The 19,397-nt window shown below is 37.9% G+C and overlaps 1 protein-coding gene across 6 annotated transcripts in view; it reads left to right on the top strand.

Moving 5' to 3' along the window:
- The window catches only part of ryr3 (ryanodine receptor 3), a 110,942-nt gene that overhangs the window by 47,754 nt on the left and 43,791 nt on the right, over window positions 1-19,397 (top strand). For all 6 annotated transcript variants that reach the window (XM_007888064.2, XM_007888063.2, XM_042338332.1 and 3 more), the window contains 19 exons: window positions 901-987; window positions 2,022-2,248; window positions 2,965-3,772; window positions 4,416-4,616; window positions 5,052-5,154; window positions 7,300-7,437; window positions 10,274-10,547; window positions 10,935-11,049; window positions 11,648-11,780; window positions 12,470-12,573; window positions 13,232-13,367; window positions 13,700-13,880; window positions 14,162-14,255; window positions 14,518-14,638; window positions 15,184-15,353; window positions 15,926-16,146; window positions 16,829-16,919; window positions 17,903-18,043; window positions 18,612-18,775. In XM_007888064.2, coding sequence (XP_007886255.2) covers window positions 901-987; window positions 2,022-2,248; window positions 2,965-3,772; window positions 4,416-4,616; window positions 5,052-5,154; window positions 7,300-7,437; window positions 10,274-10,547; window positions 10,935-11,049; window positions 11,648-11,780; window positions 12,470-12,573; window positions 13,232-13,367; window positions 13,700-13,880; window positions 14,162-14,255; window positions 14,518-14,638; window positions 15,184-15,353; window positions 15,926-16,146; window positions 16,829-16,919; window positions 17,903-18,043; window positions 18,612-18,775 — 3,509 coding nt within the window. The remainder of the gene's footprint in view (window positions 1-900; window positions 988-2,021; window positions 2,249-2,964; window positions 3,773-4,415; window positions 4,617-5,051; window positions 5,155-7,299; window positions 7,438-10,273; window positions 10,548-10,934; window positions 11,050-11,647; window positions 11,781-12,469; window positions 12,574-13,231; window positions 13,368-13,699; window positions 13,881-14,161; window positions 14,256-14,517; window positions 14,639-15,183; window positions 15,354-15,925; window positions 16,147-16,828; window positions 16,920-17,902; window positions 18,044-18,611; window positions 18,776-19,397) is intronic.

Raw genomic sequence — 19,397 nt, 5'->3', positions numbered from 1 at the left:
TTACTGGCATTTGGTATCCCTGCATTTGGCGTGCTTTGGACATTGTGAGTAATTACAATCATGAGCTGGTCCCCTGCCAAACCGTGACACGACTTGTTACAGCTCCAGTGCAATGTGCCCACTTAATCCCCTTCATAATTTTAATAATAACTTGAATGATGCGTTTAGACTTAGTCTGAGTTCATTTCCATTGATGTCAGATTTCGCTTTTTTTGCTAATTCACATTGATCTTTGATTTTTATCCATTACAATTGACTGTCTTGCTGTAAACCTTTTTGTTTCTACACCTTTTCATAAGTACTTTGATCATAGATGATACAGTATTACAAGTGTTTCTTGCGTTTGTATTATTTCCTTAAATTTCTATACTATGGATCTATTGTATACACCATAAATATTAATGCTGTACTTGGGTTTATCTAAATGACAAAACACTTGATAATACACATTTGCTTTAAAAAGCAGCTCTGTAATGTAAACAAATATTAGAAGAACTCTTCTCTGCTGCAGTAATGTGTCTTAATCCAGCCTCGAATGGGCACTTCCTAGTGCACCGGTAATGAGATTTCCATTTCCCATCTAGTCATCCTGAGGAAGATTGCTTCATTAGTGCAAAATTGTGAGAGTTTATCACTATGGAGTCATGCTCAGTAGGACCTCGGCTGTGATAATCAGATGACTTTTCACTTAGGATCGTTTACAGCTGTCAACTTTCACTTGAGCCAAAACAAGGTTTTGGAGGTGAAAGGACAAACTTCACTATAGCTCCCAGCATATCTCCTTTCTCTCCCCCACCCCAAAAAAAAATTTAATTATTTTTAAAGTTAAACAAGTAATGAGTGTGTTTACGGTTTATACAGAAAGCAATTTTTTTTTAACCAGGGACTTATTTATTTCAGGTTGAGCCAAGCACAAAGTTATTTCCAGCAGTCTTTATGCAAGCTACGAGTTCAAATATGTTCCAGTTTGAACTTGGAAAATTGAAGGTACTTGTGTTTAAAGGGCTGTGCCGGGTTGCATAAAACTGCCCCTATTTCTGCAAATAGAAGAATCTAGCAATGAGGAGATTTTCTTGAGCTACTCACCATTGTCTGAGCAAGAAGGAATGGTGGAAGCATTAAGGAAATACAATACAATACACCATTCCTTCTTGCTCTGCTTTTGAGCCAACGAGCATGAAATGTTTGAGAGCAGCTGTAGTGAATTGTTGTCAGACTTTCACAGTAATTTGCCATGTAGGGAATTGAGGCTTTTACCTTCCCCAAGTTAGCAGCAGCGTTCCTTAACTTGAGCAATTTTGCATAAGTATTCAGTTCAGTCCGAAGTATTGCCAACGGAGCCATTCTATATGATGCCTCTGTCTCCCAAGTGCGAAAAGGGACAAACTTTTTGTGTCAACAATAGGAAGCGTGGAAATGAATTATCAAAACTAACCACGTTCATTTCTTCATAAGAAATGGTAACCTTTTTGAAATTCTATCGATGAGGCCATGATACTTTATTCTGAAAGTACTGCCTCCTACACTTGATAAGGCAAGAGAGAGAGAGACAATCTGACAGTAATTCACCACAGATGCTCTCGCACATTTCCTGCTAGCTGGCTCAAGAGACTTGCATGCCGAAATTTGCAGTCTGATGCGGGGAGAAATTGCACCTGGGTCCAGATTTATTATATTTATGCAGCATTTAAGAGCATCCAGAATTTGCAATTTCTTAAATACGGCCTAATTCTGCAGCTGTTTTTCCGTAAATTCTTTTAAGTCCAGCCCCAAATTTTATAACCTGCGCTTGTAAAATCGATTACATCCAGCTCTTAATGAAGACTCCATCTATAACTTCATTTAAGTTATGTTTGTCCCTTTTTTTTTTCTGTTTCTCTTTTCCTCTTTGTGTTGCAGTTCTTACAAATAGTCAAAGGAAATGGCAAACATTATTATTATTATTAAGGGTTTTAATGGTTATATTCACTTCGGTCTTGCTGTGTATTGAACGGTTTCATATGATCTGTTTTCTGGTGCAGAATACTATGCCTCTGTCTGCAGCGATGTTTAAAAGTGAAGAAAGGAATCCTATCCCACAGTGCCCTCCTCGGCTTGTTGTGCAAATGATCACACCGGTTCTCTGGAGTAGAATGCCCAATGAATTTCTCAATGTGGAGACAGCACGGATTAGTGATCGACACGGCTGGGTAGTGCAAAGTCTAGACCCATTGCAAATGATGGCAGTACATATCCCTGAAGAGAATAGGTCAGCACTCCTTAAATTGCTATTTGTGTTTATGTTGTTTGTCTGCATATTTTTACCATGGTTGATATTTATTTCTTGTTTAAATGTGTAATGCAGGTTAAATAAAATGCTTCCAGGTTGGGGTGGGGGGTGGTGGGGGAAGACGAACAATTTAAAAGTCACTTTATAGTGGGGTCATTAAGCAGTTGCTGTTAATATACATGTAACCCTTTTTTTAAAAAAATAAACATGTAGATATATACTTACAGATGTTTCGGTTCAGGTTATGTCTTCTTACATGAATAAATCAAATGGTGCTAAAGAGTTCTGATACTTTCAAATAAACCCTTTTCAGTTGTGTGACTGCAAGTGAAAATGAGATATGATGCATTTAGAAAAACTTTGTTCAAGAAAAAAACTTCTTCTAAAACAGGGTATACTTATAAATTCAAATTCCTATAAAATATTAGAATGCAGAAATGTCATCATATGGTTCGGTTCTGATCTTTAAATCCAGTATCAGAAGAACAACTCCAGTTGTATGAGTTTTCCAAACCAGTTTACCTATATTGACTATCGGTGTGTAGGTTGTTCTGATCTCAGATTAAATAGCTAGAACCCCAGTATCTACCAGGGCAGAGTTGAGTTGTATATTATCGCTTTGGTCTAGACTTCACACGTCTCGTGTTTCCATGTATCTACTAGCCCCATAACTCTTGTTGCTTTTACATTTTCAGGTGCTTGGATATCTTGGAGCTATCTGAACATAAAGAACTCATCAAGTTCCACTACCATACATTGAAGCTCTACTGTGCTCTCTGTGCTTTGGGAAATAATCGTGTAGCCCATGCACTGTGCAGCCACGTTAACCAAGCTCAACTGCTTTACACAATTGAAAATAAATATCTACCAGGGCTTTTACGCAGTGGATTCTATGACCTACTTATCAGTATTCACTTACAATCAGCAAAACAAGCCAGATTGATTATGAACAATGAGTTCATCATTCCAGTAACCGCCGAAACCAGGAGCATAAAGTTATATCCAGAAAAGAACCGGGCCTATGGACTTCCTGGGGTTGGCACCAGCACTTGTTTAAGACCTCGAATGAACTTCTCAACACCTTATTTCGTAAGCAACAGTGAAGACACCCATTTGTACAGCCCAGAGATCCCACTCAATGTTCTTAAGTTCAAAGCCATTGAGATGCTGACAGAAGCAGTGACTGGCGGTGGGCATTACATCCGAGACCCTGTTGGTGGAAGCGTAGAATTTCATTTTGTTCCTATTCTCAAGCTGGTTAAGACTCTGCTCATCATTGGTGCACTTGACAACAATGATGTCCAACGGATCTTGCTTTTGATTGATTCCGATGTGTTTGGTGAGCCCAAAGAGGAGGTGATAGAGGAGGAGAAAACGGCAAAGGAGCTGGTCACCAAGAACGAAGAAAAGGCTGTGGAGGCTGGTGAGGAAGCAACGCAAGCAGCTCAGACGCCCTTAAAAGGATTATTGGAAAAGACGTTACCAGAGTCAGTCAAGTATCAGGTATGGACCGTAGAAGGAATGTTCAGTTGATTATAATTTCCTCTGCCTTGTGGCAGTTTAGGCAGTAATTATTATAATAATAACCTTTACATTTGATAGAACACCTTTCACCTCAGGAGACATCTCAAAGCTCTTCGTAGGATATACTGTAAAACGTAATAAATCTGTATTTTGTATTCAAATGTGATTCTAACACCTTTGGTGTAATATTCGTTATAGTCAGAATTTACAGTTGTAAATTGATAATTATTTGGATGTATCCTCAGAAACAATATTCAGGTTTTTCAAAAACACAGCACACAAGCAATTTTGTGTGTCTAGTTTGATGGGCCTTTTCTATTCTGCCACTATTTCTTCTGTATAAAACCTCTTCTTTCTAGGACCCCAAAACATTAAGCAGTGCTTTCAGTCTCTAAAGTTTCCACATTGATCCAGAAACCAGCTTCTTGAGGAAGTGCAGTAAGAACGAGTGGCTTCTGTTACTTAAAAACTGCAGTTATGGCAAAAGTATCTGATCATCTGAAAACCATTTTGGAGTATGATTTCTCTATTGCTATTCATTTGTTGGAAAGAAAGCATTGTACAGTAACTGGGTGCTCAAATTATCCGTACAATGTTTTGAGTGTTTCTGTTCTGGTTTCAGATGTGTGAACTCCTGCACTACTTCTGTGACTGTGAACTACGACATCGGGTTGAAGCCATTGTTTCTTTCGCAGACACGTTTGTTGCAAAGTTGCAGAAAAACCAGAAATTCCGTTACGATGAACTTATGCTGGCGTTCGACATGTCAGCAGCCCTCACTGCCAAGAAGACTAGAGAGTTTCGCTCACCTCCTCAAGAACAGGTGATGTCTCTTTTGCTGTAGGTGGACCACAAATGACAGGTACTCTGTCTGTAGATTCTCTGTAGCCACAGATTTAAGCTTGAAGCACTGAAAAGTACCAGCTGTAAAATCGTTCCACTTTCTGTCATGTTTGGTGTTGGTAAGGAAATTGGTTGACCAGAGAATTCAAGTCCTTTGTTTCTTTATTGCACTCTATAGTATGTTGGGGCTGAGTGGGATGGAGTTTATATTTATGGTTATAGTTTATAGTTACCAAAGGTGAGGAGTTTATAGTTATAAAAATAGGCTTTTTTTTTCCTAAGGCCATCTCATACCACAGCACAATGTGAATAACTTGTCAATATTGCAAAGTGGGAAGTTTTTTTTCTGCATATGATTTTTTTTAATTAATCCACACGAAAAGGACTTAACTCTGGTTGCCGTCTACTCTTGCAGATTAATATGCTGCTGAACTTTAGGAACGATGATGATTCCACCTGCCCCGATGAGATGCGTGAAGAGTTGTACGACCTCCATGATGACCTTCTAACGCACTGTGGTGAGCAGTTAAACTCTTGCAGATGAACCATTTCAGGGTGTAAAATTTCATCTCCTCTGAGTTAAGCCAAAATATGACAGTTATTTATAGAGTGAGATTAGCATTACCCTTGTCATAGTAAAAAAATCAAAGTATTTAGTTGGAAGAGAGCAAGTTGTATTTGTGTCCTCACAAACTTTAATGAGGTTGACTAATAAGCCAGGATCCTCTTCACTTGGGTAATCAGGGTGATCCCCAATTGTGTGAGATGCAGCATTGATTTTGTCAAGTGGTGTGACCTTGAGTTCACCAAGGGAACGACACTGGAGCCCTGGCACTTGCAAAGAGCATAGGTCAAGAGGCATCCCAATTTGCAACCTGTGTCTGTGCTCATAATAGCTGGTGTTATTCAGGCAGATGAGGCACGCCATATCCTAAGTGAGAACAGAGTCGAGTTCTCTTCTCTTGCATCCTGTAAGACCAAGAATATATTTGGAGATTTTAAATGTCAAATCCTCTGTTCCAGGCGCATCTCTGAGGCAACATAATATTACATTTTAGTGGTAAAAGGGAATCTGTACTGTTGAGCTCTATATTCTATATTAACAAAATATTCCCACTCCTCTGGTACCCATAACCGGAAGTCTACTACTAGAAACCTTTTGAAAGGAATTACAGGTCAAAATATTCCATGTACAAAAATAATCTCGTCATAATCTAATAACGATCCTTGCATTGACAATGCCTTTCACATTGGGAGGATGTCTCAGAGTGCTTCACAGGATATACTGTAAAGTGTAAACACCGTGTATTTTGTAGGGGAATGTGGCAACCAATTGCACAAGGTGGTGTCATTTACACAGCCATGCTGCAGAGCTAATCAATGCAACAGCACACAAGATAGAAGGTGCCAAATAAATCACACCCATTGCTGTACAGCTCATGTTTATCACAGCTATCAGTCACACTTACAGGTATGCTGTGAATGAAAGAAAGTAAAAGAGACAGTATTTCAGAGGTGAACCAACTTTGTTTGTGAAGGAAAAATATGGATTTTGTTCATTAAAAAAGCAGCTTGCAATGCATCACCTTTTCTGTATCCTAAAATCATTGACCCCACTTAACCAGCAGAATGTCGATAACACTGTTATCTGGTTAGATAGCAATTTAGAATTTAGAATCAAAATTGTGGCACTTGGGCTAGGACCCTGTCAATCTTCCCTGAGTTCTACACTTTCTGCTATTCAGGAATTGATAGTTTATTTTATGAAGGATATACTAGTCTTGGAGGTTGTCCAGCGATGGTTTGCTAGATTAAAACCTGGGTTGAAGGGCTTAAAATAATGAGAAGCTGAGGAGACAGCGGTTACATTTTTGATAAAAGTGTTGAAAGGAATTGACGGGTCAAATAATCAACAAATGTTCCCTTTGGTAGAGGAATTCATTACAAGGGGCCATGGTCTTAAATTCGAAACCAAGACAGTTACAAATGAGTTCAGGAAGCATTTCTTCGCAGAAGTGTTCATGAAGATATGGAATGCTCCCTATTCTATCCTGCTTGGAGGGAGGGGGGAGAGGTCTTTTTGGAGCTGAACTGGCTCCAAGGTGACATGCCTGGAATGGAATGTTGGAATCAAGCCAACTCTCTGTGGCCTTCTCGGTAGTCTGGTTGCTGAGCCAAGCAGGTCCGCAGTACTCCAGGGCACTGCTGATGACAACACAGCCAGCTTGGCTAATCGGCAGGACCTGGAAGGGCAGACCTTGCCACTGGGGCAGATAGTCATCCCACTCAGCTCCTGTTCATTGTGATGGGTTTCCACATGTGTCAGACATCCGGCTGACGAAAAACAAACCAAAAAAATTACCGGAAAGCTGCAGAGAAGAAACAATAGGGTGTTTAAAAGAGAGATAGACATACTTGGGTAGAAGAGGTATAAAAAGGTTTTGCAAAAGGGCAGAGTATTGGGACTAAAAGATCTTCCAAATTTAATAAACTAGTGGAAAAGGCTCGATGGGAATAATACCGCTCCTGTTCCAGTCTTGTTATATTTCTGAATGTCAACTAGATATGCTGTGTTCTACAAGTGCTCTGAGATGCTACACTGCATGGGGGGTACTATATAAGTGTAAGTTATTGTTGTATACATCTGTTCCCTTTGTCTTTAGGGATTCCAAGTGAAGAAGAGGAGGAAGAAGAAAAAGATGAATCAGTGATGGGGAAACTCCTTTATCTAGTGCATAAAATCAAAGGGAAGCCAAAGAAAATGGACGAGCAACCAACTGAAGAGGAAGAAAAAGCCCCCAGTAAGTGCCCACAATTATTACTTGAAAAATGGAAAAAGTGAAATTATTGACACCTCTGAAACCAACATCAATCACCTGCACGTACAGAGGATCTTTCATTTATGATACCATTTCAGAGTGCTTCACAGAGACACGGAGTGGCATGTGTGGGGCAATAGGTTGAAGGTGATTGAAGGGGAGGTCAAAAGGTAGATGTTTAGAAGGGTTTTGCAAGCGGAAAGGGAGGATGCAAAGTGGGGTTATTCAGCAGGGCAGGGTTGGCAGAACTTTGGGAACAGGCAGGCAAATGGAACTGCAGGAAATCCAGAGTAGGTGAGATAAGAGTGTAGAGACACTTGAAAGGTAGAATGAGGATCTTGAATTTGATCCTTTGCGGAATAGGGAGTCAATGGAGCCTGATGAAGATGGGAAGTGGTGAGCTCTCAAGGGTCTTGTGTGGGAAAGGAGAATGGCTGCAGGGTTCTGGATGAGCTGGAGTTCTGGATGTGCAGTTTGTTATTAAAGCACAATCAGGTTAGTCAAGTAAAAAATATGCACCACTCACAGTTCACACTCAAAGTCTAGTGATTTACACTGCTATTAAAGTTGTCACATTCAATTTAACAGTGCGGATAAAAATAATTTAAAACATAATGATTTTATTGAAGAACTTGAGAAATCAAGATCTCAGACACTTTATTCAGTGTGTTATAAAACACTCAACAGCTTGATCATGAAGGATCATAAATAACATGGATTGACTTAAAAGGCTTGCACCATATGAAGAGCCAAAAATTGCTTGCAGTGATGTTGGCTTCAATGGTGCTTCCTAAACTTTGTTATAAATAAATTTATTTAACATAAAACCTAAAGTTCAACTCCGAGTCTCACACTGTTAAGTCAAAGCTTTCTGAAATGGAATTAAATAAAGGCATCTGGGAAGATAATTTATCTTATTCTTTCTGCAGTAGATCAGTCAATGTTTAAACGCACAGCTGGGGTTCCATTCCAGTTATAAAGATTTGCCAAGGGTCAAATTACAATAACCAAGGCATTTTGAAGTAAAAAATAGTTACATGTTTATGACTGAGGCATTGGGTACCACCTGTTAATGTCTGCAGATTACTGCCAGAGATAACTAAACTGTTTGTGCTTCAATTACTATGGTGTGGCCCTCAATGCAGAATGTGGGAATCCGTACAAAAATGCAATTGTGTGTTGATTTATTGGCAGCAGTAATATTTTGAGAGAGACCTCTGAATGAATAGTAACACAGCAAATGTTAAACCTGTGGAATGTAAATTCTAACCTTATTTATGTTGGATTGTACAACTGCATCCCTTCAATTGGCATTGCATAGAGCAATAAGCAGATTAACAACAGACCAATATTGAAAACCAGTAAAATATAATACAACACTTTATTTGTATCCTAATTGTTTTCTTTTTAAGAGTTGCTATTTTTAAGCCTCACATTCCTTAAATATTGTTTGCTGATTTCTATTTTAATCTGACTTTAAGAAGGTTTCTGGATTTTAAATGCATGAACTGGATCATGAATTGAATGCATTTAACTCGCAAGCAACTCATCTGCACAGCAATATTGGAACTGTATATATGTGAAACTACAGTATTAGAAAGTTAGAGCAATCTCTAGTATAATAAGCAAATGTTTCTTTTATTCTTTCCAGTTCACTGATAAGATTCTATGTAGGTTCTGCATCTATTGATTATTATCTATTATTAATTTATTATTAAGTGTGGGGAAAATGATCCCAAGGGATTATAAGAATCTGGAATGAATTGTCAGGTATAGCTTTTGGAGCATAGTCAATTTGGGGGCATATGAAGGGAACTACATATTATTGTTATGAATTGTGGTTGTATACAGCAAAATTCACTTGAATTTGCCACACACAACATAAACATGTGGAGTCCTGTAGCTCAGTGGTTAGAGCACTCGCTTTGCAAGCGAGAGACCTGAGTTCAATTCCAGGCAGAGGGCGAAACCTTGGGCAAGTTTCCTTACTCCACACGCCTAATAATAATCCTTCCAAAACAAAAACAATAATAAATTGGTCATTTTCAATCCATGACTGTTTGTGGGACATTGCTGTGCGCAATTGGCTGCCGCGTTTCGCCCACAAATATACAGTCAATTCACTTTACAGTATATTCTGTGAAGCGCTTTGGGACGTCCTCCTGACGTGAAAAGCGCTATATCAAATGTAAGGATTATTATTAAATAACTCCCTATATTTCTCTCAATAATTGTACTCTTTTTTAAAGAAACAGCTGAAGAAATTATATTCAAAGTTACATCCTCCACGCACTGAATCTATCATCAGAAGAAATATTGCTAATGTCCCAACATGTAAATCATGTTTCTTGGGTACTGGTATTCTCTGTGTTTGAAAATAACTGCAGAGCAGCCTTTTTTCACAAGCTGCATTGCACTTTTTTTTTACCTATCGCCGTTGAAAGACTAAGAGCGATGGTTATTAATGTCCCATCTCCCTTTATCACTTCTGTTCCCTCTCCCTCCACACTTGCCAGAGAAGTGATTTAAAATTTTAAGCCTGTCATTCAGGATCTCACACTAATTTCCCACAAGATGGTAAAAAGCTTTGGATGAAAAAAACAAAGTAATTGATCAAAATAAAACGCGTGAAAGACAGGAAAATTATTGCTTGTAATGTATTGAGATATTTTTAGAAACGGATCTTGTTGCTCCCTGACCAAGAACTATAATGAGTGCAAATAGTAAGCTACTTCTTATTTTATTGGTTTTAAATGACAGCGGTTAGCCATGTTGTACGTGCTTAATTTGTGGAATGTTTTTCTAAACTCTATTGCAGCCAACCTGATGGAACTCATCTCACAGACAATGGTGCACTGGGCACAGGAATCAGTACTACACGATCCAGAATTAATTAAGTCAATGTTCAGCCTATTGCGACGACAGTATGATGCAATGGGTGAGCTGCTGAGTGCTATGCGAAAAGCATATACCATTAGTGCTGCCTCCGTGAAGGATACCATCAACCTGCTAGTTTCCCTTGGACAGATTCGATCTCTTCTCAGTGTGCGGATGGGGAAGGAAGAAGAAATGCTAATGATTCGTGGATTAGGGTAAGAAATGACTCAGTTTTAAGGGAAGTCTTGTTTCAGATAGAATGCATTTTCAAATATTGTTTTACTAATGCACAAAGAAATGGACAGATAGGAACAAAAAGTAAGCCATTCAACCTAATTAAGATGCCCTGCCATTTTGTTTGTGGAGATTAAACTTTTTCATCCCATTTTTCTGCCGTGAATTTATCCCTTAATTTCCTTAATTCTCAAGTAATTTTCCAGCTGCCTTTTTAAAAAGTGCATTCCACATTCCCATTAGAGACTGTTGATACAAGAAATGCAGTAGTATTAATAGACAATAGTATTATTGGCTCAGGTTGAGAAATTTTACTTAATTCTTCAGACAGACTAATTTAAGTCTCCTTTATTCTACTTTTCTGTCAGGGATATTATGAACAACAAAGTATTCTATCAACATCCAAATTTGATGAGAGTGCTGGGCATGCATGAGACCGTCATGGATGTCATGGTGAATGTACTTGGAGGAAATAAATCACAGGTAATTCTTGTCGAGTGGATTTAAGTCCATCTTTACATCCAGTTGAATGACAATGAAAAGTGAGATCCATCTACAAAAAAGCTGGTGGTATTGATTCTTCATACGCACAACATATATCAAGTGCAACTATATCTAGGAAACTCAAAGTCGCAAAGACCTATTATTTTTGATCAGTTTGATGCATGAAGAGACCTTTCACCATGCTTAAGAATGACCAAGCCAGACAGAGTTCCACACATGTATACCACCTACGCATGAAAATTTCCTCATGGAAGGAAAGCTCTTCATTCTTCATGAGCACAACATATAAACAGTGCAGAAATAAAGTTGTGAAGGCTTGCTTACATTACCAAATTCAAGAGGCCTATTCACTATTGTCACGTATTTTAAGTTTTTTTTTCCAATTTGCATTTCAGACCATGCACCAATTATACAATGAAAATTCACTTGCATGCACAAATAAGACAGATAATAATAATATTAGCACTTGCATTTTATATATTGCCTTATCATATTGTTGCAGTATTAGATCTTTTACTGTTTATAGTTATATATTCCACTAAACAAGCCTTTTGTTCTGTTTGATCTCTGTATTTAGGAGATTGCTTTCCCTGAAATGGTGGCAAGCTGTTGTCGATTCCTTTGCTACTTCTGCCGCATCAGTCGACAAAACCAGAAGGCCATGTTTGATCATCTCAGTTACTTGCTGGAAAATAGCAGTGTTGGACTGGGTACCTAGTTTAATTTTAACTGATGAGGTCGTTCCATGTGAATAGATAGGTATCACAAGACTGACCTTGTGCAGATAGGTCAGGAGTAAAGGGGAGCTCTGGTTTCTGCTGTCTTCTAATTTCTTGTAAATTGTAGCTCTACTGTGGGCAAGAACTTGGACTTTTTTCATCTGTTCAAACAGTTCTGTCATGGTTGATATTGTTTGAAATGTCAATCTAGTTGCTGAAGGTGCGACAATTTCTAAATCTTTAACATTCATTTTGTTGACTTGTCATACAGTGAGAGTTCAGCTTCTGGTGCAGTATACACCTAGTGTCTGTCAATGTATATACTAAGGTTAAGTATTTCAGAGAAAACATGCCAGATAAACACAGTAATCACAAAACCATGGATGCAAAAAGGAACCATCGTTTGAAGCATTTAAATTAAATGATAGATTCAATATCTGCTGCATTGATTTCAATTGAAAAGTCCTATTTATGCTCACTTATCATCTGTTACCCAGCCCTCTCTATTAGCAAGGTGAGGCTGCCCTCTGTTGCATGAATGATTGAAATACAAATATGTGTGCTTGAGTGAAATGGAAGGAAGAGGTTGGGTTAATGTCTACAGGCTGGCTTGGTTCATTCTGTCTGGGGTTAGTGGTGCACTTCACATTCCAAGAAATCCTCTTATTCCTTACTTGTAGCATCACCCAGCATGCGAGGTTCTACCCCTCTCGATGTGGCAGCCGCTTCTGTAATGGACAACAATGAGCTTGCTCTAGATTTGCGGGAACCTGATTTGGAAAAGGTAATGCATCAAAGAGCAGTATACTCAGTCTCTACTAATGAAAATATTCAGGAACAGATTTATAGACTAAACCATGTCACATTTATCTTCTGCAATTTATAAATATAGACTTTTGAGGACAGACATTATCTACCTAGATATTAAAAATGACAACCCATAAGATTTGAGACCATTAGATCATTAATGTATTAATATTTTTTAATTCATGTAAGTTGCTACTGACTTGCACTTCATGATTGGAACATGCCTTTGCTCCCAGTTAATTTCAGTTATGGTCACTAAGACTGAGGACAAAAGGATCTTATGAAATGCAATTCCACTCTCTAATGCTGACAACAGATAGTTGACTTGTTAGTATCTTAGAATCACTCTGTAAAGTAGAAACTGTGAAATTTTGATGATATTTATTGTTTTGAAATTGAAGCATCACTGTTATTTCAATGTAGAGTGAACTGCTAACTCATTGTTCCAAGGGAAAACTGCTCAGTGATGGGTTATCCAGTGACAAGTTAGGCATATGCATGAGTACATAAATAAGTGCAGCCGGGATATTGATAGCATGATGACTTAAGTGCTAGAGCCTCTGAGTCCAGTTATGAGGAGTTTAATGTATTTAAGATAGACGGAATAATAAAATGTTTATGTTTGCATTTGAAAGGTGGTAACCTATTTGGCTGGCTGCGGACTGCAGAACTGCCCCATTCTGGTGGCGAAGGGTTATCCTGATATTGGTTGGAATCCAATTGAAGGAGAACGTTATCTACTTTTCCTGCGATTTGCAGTCTTTGTTAATGGTAAGTTTGACATCCTGATTGATTATCTCCACAGCAATTGTAAATTAAGATCTTTATCCATTTCTCTGCTCTAAGATACTATCCATCTCCTTCATTTGATGTGCTTCCTGAAGCCTCTAACTCACTCTGGAATACAGTTACAATAAACTGGCTTCTCTCCAGTATTTTCCACAAGTGAACATTCATCAGTTATCAGCCTTGGCATTGAATCTTAACAGGGATTCTTATCATTAATATTATCATTAATATTATGACATATCTTATGACCTTTTTCTCCAGGTCAAATTTTGTTAAATATCTCAATTTGAAATGCAACTTACCTTTTTTTTCAGGTGAAAGTGTAGAAGAAAATGCAAATGTTGTTGTGAAGTTGTTAATTCGGCATCCAGAGTGCTTCGGCCCTGCTTTGAGGGGTGAGGGGGGAAACGGTTTGCTGGCAGTGATGGAGGAAGCTATTCAAATCTCAGAAGATCCCTGCCGTGACCTTCCTCCTGAGGAAGCTCAGAAAGATAGGTAAGTCTAGAATTTAACCTTTGTGACTTTTTAAAGGAGCTACTGAGTAGATATATTTCTCTTTGGTGGTTCAGTTCTGCGATTTTGATGCATAGATGTATATAAAACTTTTTTATATATTTAGAATAACCAGGTAGTAAATAGAGACAATACTGTTTAGTTGAATTCAGAAAGAAAATTGTCGTGGTCAGTTGGCGAAGTATTTTGAAGAATTAACTATTATTTTCCTCCTCCCCCCCCCCCACCCCCCACTCTCCCATCCCTGTCATATTTATTAACAGTGATGAAGAAGACATTATACACATGGGTAATGCTATTATGTCCTTCTACTCTGCTCTGATAGACCTTCTGGGTCGCTGTGCTCCAGAGATGCACGTAAGCAACACCATTCTAAGCATGTGCTCCGTGAATTTATTCGGATGCTTATTGTGCATTTGTTGACTTTGCAAATAACCATTACCTTCAGATTAGTGAAAGTGGTGAATTACAGTATCACAGTATGAATGCAATTTCAAACTGTAAGATGTTTCTCTGGTGTAGGCACCTGTGATACCAGAGAAAAAACCTCTTGTAGTTTGAAATTATGTGAATAAGTATTATTTTGATACATATAACTAATATTTACCTGTTTTATCAGCTAATTCAAACTGGAAAAGGCGAGGCTATTCGAGTTCGAGCAATACTTCGTTCACTGGTGCCAACTCAGGATCTGGTGGGCATTATCAGCATACCACTAAAATTGCCCACTATTAATAAAGGCAAGTCATATTAAACTTATGTTAATGTAGCTGTGTACCATACATTTTCTTCAGGGTTACTTTTAATGCAAGAATTAACGCTCATTAAAAGATACGTATGGTCTTTCCTCCCTGATTTTGTATATCTCAGAATTGGAACTCTTTAATGGTTTCCAAAGTAATTTAAGCCGTCTTTCAAAACCAGTGTATGATGATGTATTTTCAGTATCAAGTCATAGCAAAGTCACTGACTTAAAAAAACACTACTTTGTTGCTGATTGAACCTGTATATAAAGAATGGCCTGAATTTGAATCAGTATTTTTTTTAACTATTCATAAAGATCAAAAGATGTGCCAACCCCTGAATAAGTGGCAGTACGTATATATTCCCAGAGATGCAGTACGGACAGATGCAATTCGCGATTTTATAAGTTTATGCTAAGGAAAGAACTGCAGAATTTCATAAGGATTTAAATGACAGAATTGAGATCAATTATCCAATTGCACTTTTTTTAACAAAATAAAGTTAATCAATATTTTGAAACTTGATTGTGATGGTTTGGCAGATGGATCCATCAATCAACCTGATATGTCTGCAAGTTTCTGTCCTGAACACAAGGCACCCATGGTACTATTTCTGGACCGTGTGTATGGTATCGAGGACCAAACTTTCCTGCTTCATTTACTGGAAGTTGGATTTTTACCTGATTTAAAAGCATCTGCCTCTCTAGATACAGTAAGTTACAAGAGTAGCAATTTGCACGTATGTAGTTAATGCATCCTATAGGGTGGTGTCTCAGAGCACTGAAAGTTAAACTGAATAGATTTTGTTTAAAAAAAAGACTTGGTCCACTTTGAATCTGCTCTTAATTGCCGTGCAATATGCTTTCTCAAGACAATTATTGATATATTATTGATAACCCATTTTCAGTTGACACCAGAAGCAAGCTCTTTATTTAGTGAATTAATAAATGATTGACTTTGCAAATTGATGCCTTTAAATAAGTATTTGATTGTCCAAATTAATAAACAGTGTAACAAATCTTTATGGAATTTGAATTGGAAAACCCAAATTGCAGAAATCAACCAAATCTGTTTTTGCCAAACATGCAAAATTAGAATAATTCAGTTTTGTTCCTTTTCACAGATTAATAAACCTTCCAAATTTGTTACTATTTAAAATGCAACAAGTTAATTACTGTTGCAAAATAACAGGTATTACTGTATATCTAATTTAAACAAAATAATATTTTGAATTTGTTTGTGCTTTATTGTCTGTCAAACTTTATCCGTTTTGTTTTTTGACAGGTTCCTTTGAGTACTACAGAGACAGCTCTTGCCCTTAACAGATACATCTGTTCTGCGGTACTGCCCCTTCTCACAAGATGTGCACCCCTTTTCGCTGGGACTGAACACTATGCTGCTCGGATAGATGCCGTACTCCACACAATCTATCGAATGTCCAAGGGTCCTAGTCTTACCAAAGCTCAGCGAGAATCGATTGAAGAATGTTTGCTGTGCATATGCCGGTACATGTTTACTTATCTTTAGAAACACAGCTAGTCATAACCTAAACTCGTATATTTTTGACTGGAACCGTCTTCAAGAACAGAAAGCATTTGGCAAACCTTGTTTTGTTTCCTGATAAACAGGGAAATGCAATGAGTTAAATGAATGGGTTTATTACTTTACATACAGTGTTTTAGGACATTAAGCCTGGTCAGTTTAGTTTGAGTTTCAAATCCCGAGACCCTTGGAAAGAGAATTAAGACATTCAATGCCGAAGGGTTGGGGCATGTTATTCTTCAATATTCTTCGGAGATTCCTTTTTGGAAGTTATTTACTTTCTTATTGTTTTATTCTTTGTATGTCCCCCTAAACGATTCACCATCCTCAGCCAAGAAGGCTGGCAGGTGGTCTGCTCCCAGGTCTTTGCTATTCTGTAACCAGCTTTGTGGAAGCTCTGAGAGTGGCCTAGATTGACTTTCCCTGCCTGAGTATGAGTGTTAGGCCTACCCTTGGCAACTTGTCCACAATGTCACAAGTGTAGGGAATCACGCCCATTAATCTAATTTGTCCTGATCCCCATTGCTGTTTCAAACTACATCTGTGTCCTTTGCAGCTTTTAAATTCAGTGAACTTTTGGACGATGTACTATACTTTATACTGTATTTCTGTATGATGTTGTTTCCATTTTTTATTCTTCTGCAGTTACCTCCGACCAGCTATGTTGCAACCCCTTCTGCGACGTTTTGTTTTTGATGTCCCCATCCTCAATGAGTACTGTAAAATGCCACTAAAGGTATGTTGCTTGGAACAACCACCCCTAAAAATAGTAAACCATGTAATGTAATTCAAAAGTAGCGTTAGAAATGGCCAGACGACTATCAAGGATTGACATTCCATTTAACTAACCAATCAAGCATATGCATTCCAATTAAATAAGATGAAAAGGCTTAAGTTGTCCAATTGGCCACTAAATGAAATAAAGGTTGCTAAAATAATATTTTGCCACTAGGTGTCACCATTACATTTAGTGAATATTACCTAATTTATTGGTCTACTTCTGATGGAATTTTTTGCAATAAGAGCAGAACAAAAAGTGTGTTTGTTAATGAAGCGATTTTAAGTTAGATGTCTTCATGGACTCTCTTCCTCCTCCTCGCTCCCTCCCTTCCCTCCCCTCACCCTGACCATTTCCCCCCTCCTCTCTCCCTCCCTTCCCTCCCCTCACCCTGACCATTTCCCCCCTGCTCGGGTCATGACCCAACTGTGCAGCGCCTTGGGACGTCCTCCTGACGTGAAAGGCGCTCTATAAATGGAATCTTGTTGTTGTTGTTGTTGTTTGCAACGCATTGATGTGGGCAAATTTGTGCCTACAAAAAATAGATAGTCGCTACACTTTACAATAAATTCTGTGAAAAGCTTTGAGACGTCCTCCTGACATGAAAGGCACTATAACCAATTACAAGAATTATAGTTACATTATTGTAATATACAAAGTATAATAACTGCATTTAGAGACCAAACACTATTGACATTTGATCCATTTTGAGTCTTTGAATATTGAAGTTGTGAAAATTTGGAAACTGGAGCACACCTAGATCTGTGTTTCTGAATCCTCACGCTAATACTTGAATTTAACGTGAGATACAGTACTATATCATTATAGTGCCTAGTATAATACTGTAAAACCATATACTCTACATTTGTCTTTGTCAAAATTTTTCATCTAGTGCAGTGGTAATTGTAGGATGTTTCATTACTTTTTCTTATCACTTGCAGCTTTTAACCAATCACTATGAGCGGACCTGGAGATACTATTGCTTAGCATCAGGATGGGGAAGTTATGGAAGTGCCTCTGATGAAGAATTACATCTGACCAAAAAGTTGTTCTGGGGAATTTTTGATTCACTCACTCAAAAGGTAATCATTTTGTTGGCACATATGATCAAGTAATGTAAGAACTTTCTAGATCCTTATGTTCAGAAGGTCAACACATTAATGTAGTTGTGTGGTGTGTGTGAAGCTGAAATAACCACTTTGTTTTTTTTAATAAAAAGCCTTAGGCTTTTATTTATGGGCTTTTTTTTAGAAACAGTAAACTTTTTTTAAAAAAAACTCAAACATTGCAATATAGTTCAGTAAAATGACAGAGGTCAATTATATCCCCTGCCCCCGACATGCACATAGGTATAACCATTTTTTTTTCTTTTACTTGTGCAACCTAATTCTTCTTCCCACTTAACCCTGCTTCTATTTGCCCTCCTCATCTAAATTTAACCTAAACTTCAAGACAATTGCCTGCATACAGGGCATTCCTGGTCCAGATTGGCTGCCATGCTCGCCTATATCACAGCATCGACTTTCATTTCTGATCAATTCTATTTTGCAGAGTGCTTTTATGATGTTTATTTTTACGTGACAATTACTGTATAAATGAAAGTTCTTCTTATTACTTGTGATCGTTCAATCAGTTTTCTCTTTCCTCCAGAAATACAGCTCCGAACTCTTTAAAATGGCTTTACCATGCCTGAGTGCTATAGCAGGGGCTCTGTCACCTGACTATGTGGATTCCAGCTTTTCAGATGTTTTGGAGAAAATGACTTCAGTGGATGAAGAGGGCAATTTTGACCCAAAACCCATCATCACGTCTAAGTATGACACTGGACTAACTAGCACTATTCAGCTAGATGGTTAGAACTTGCAGTCAGAATCAATGGCTGTTCTATTAGTTATGTAGCTTTGGAAAGGTAGACCAAATTGCTCTTGAGTACATGCTGCAAAGCATGACATAAAAATGCTCATTAGTCTCTTGACTCATTCGTCAAGGAATACCATTTATTTCTTTTCAGCGAAATCTCTTTGCTATCGTGCGCCTTCTAGAATTGATTTCTATTGATTGCTAGACTAAAATTGCCCAAATCACAGAATAGGAATAAACTGAAGAAGTACCCATTTTATATTTTTACTGAAAATCTCTGAACATCGTCCTAAAGAGGTGGCATCTCCCTTTTTACTATATCATTTTGTTGTGAAAAAGTTGTACAGGAATTTAGATTACGTTTACCCTATTTTGTTGTTTGAACATTTCATTACATTTTTAAATACAAGGTAGTAAGAGCTTATGATTTCATTCATGTTAGATTAATTGCCAGTATATCCATGCATTAACACACTGTCACCAGACTGCTTAATGGCATTACTTTTAAGAATTGCATGGCCTATTTTTGGACAAGCGATTTTAAATTTTTCTCTGATAATGCACCAATCCTCCCTG

This window comes from Callorhinchus milii, unplaced genomic scaffold, assembly GCF_018977255.1.
Source record: "Callorhinchus milii isolate IMCB2004 unplaced genomic scaffold, IMCB_Cmil_1.0 Scaffold9, whole genome shotgun sequence".
NCBI lineage: Eukaryota > Metazoa > Chordata > Chondrichthyes > Chimaeriformes > Callorhinchidae > Callorhinchus > Callorhinchus milii.
This window is presented reverse-complemented; position numbering and strand designations above follow the sequence as displayed.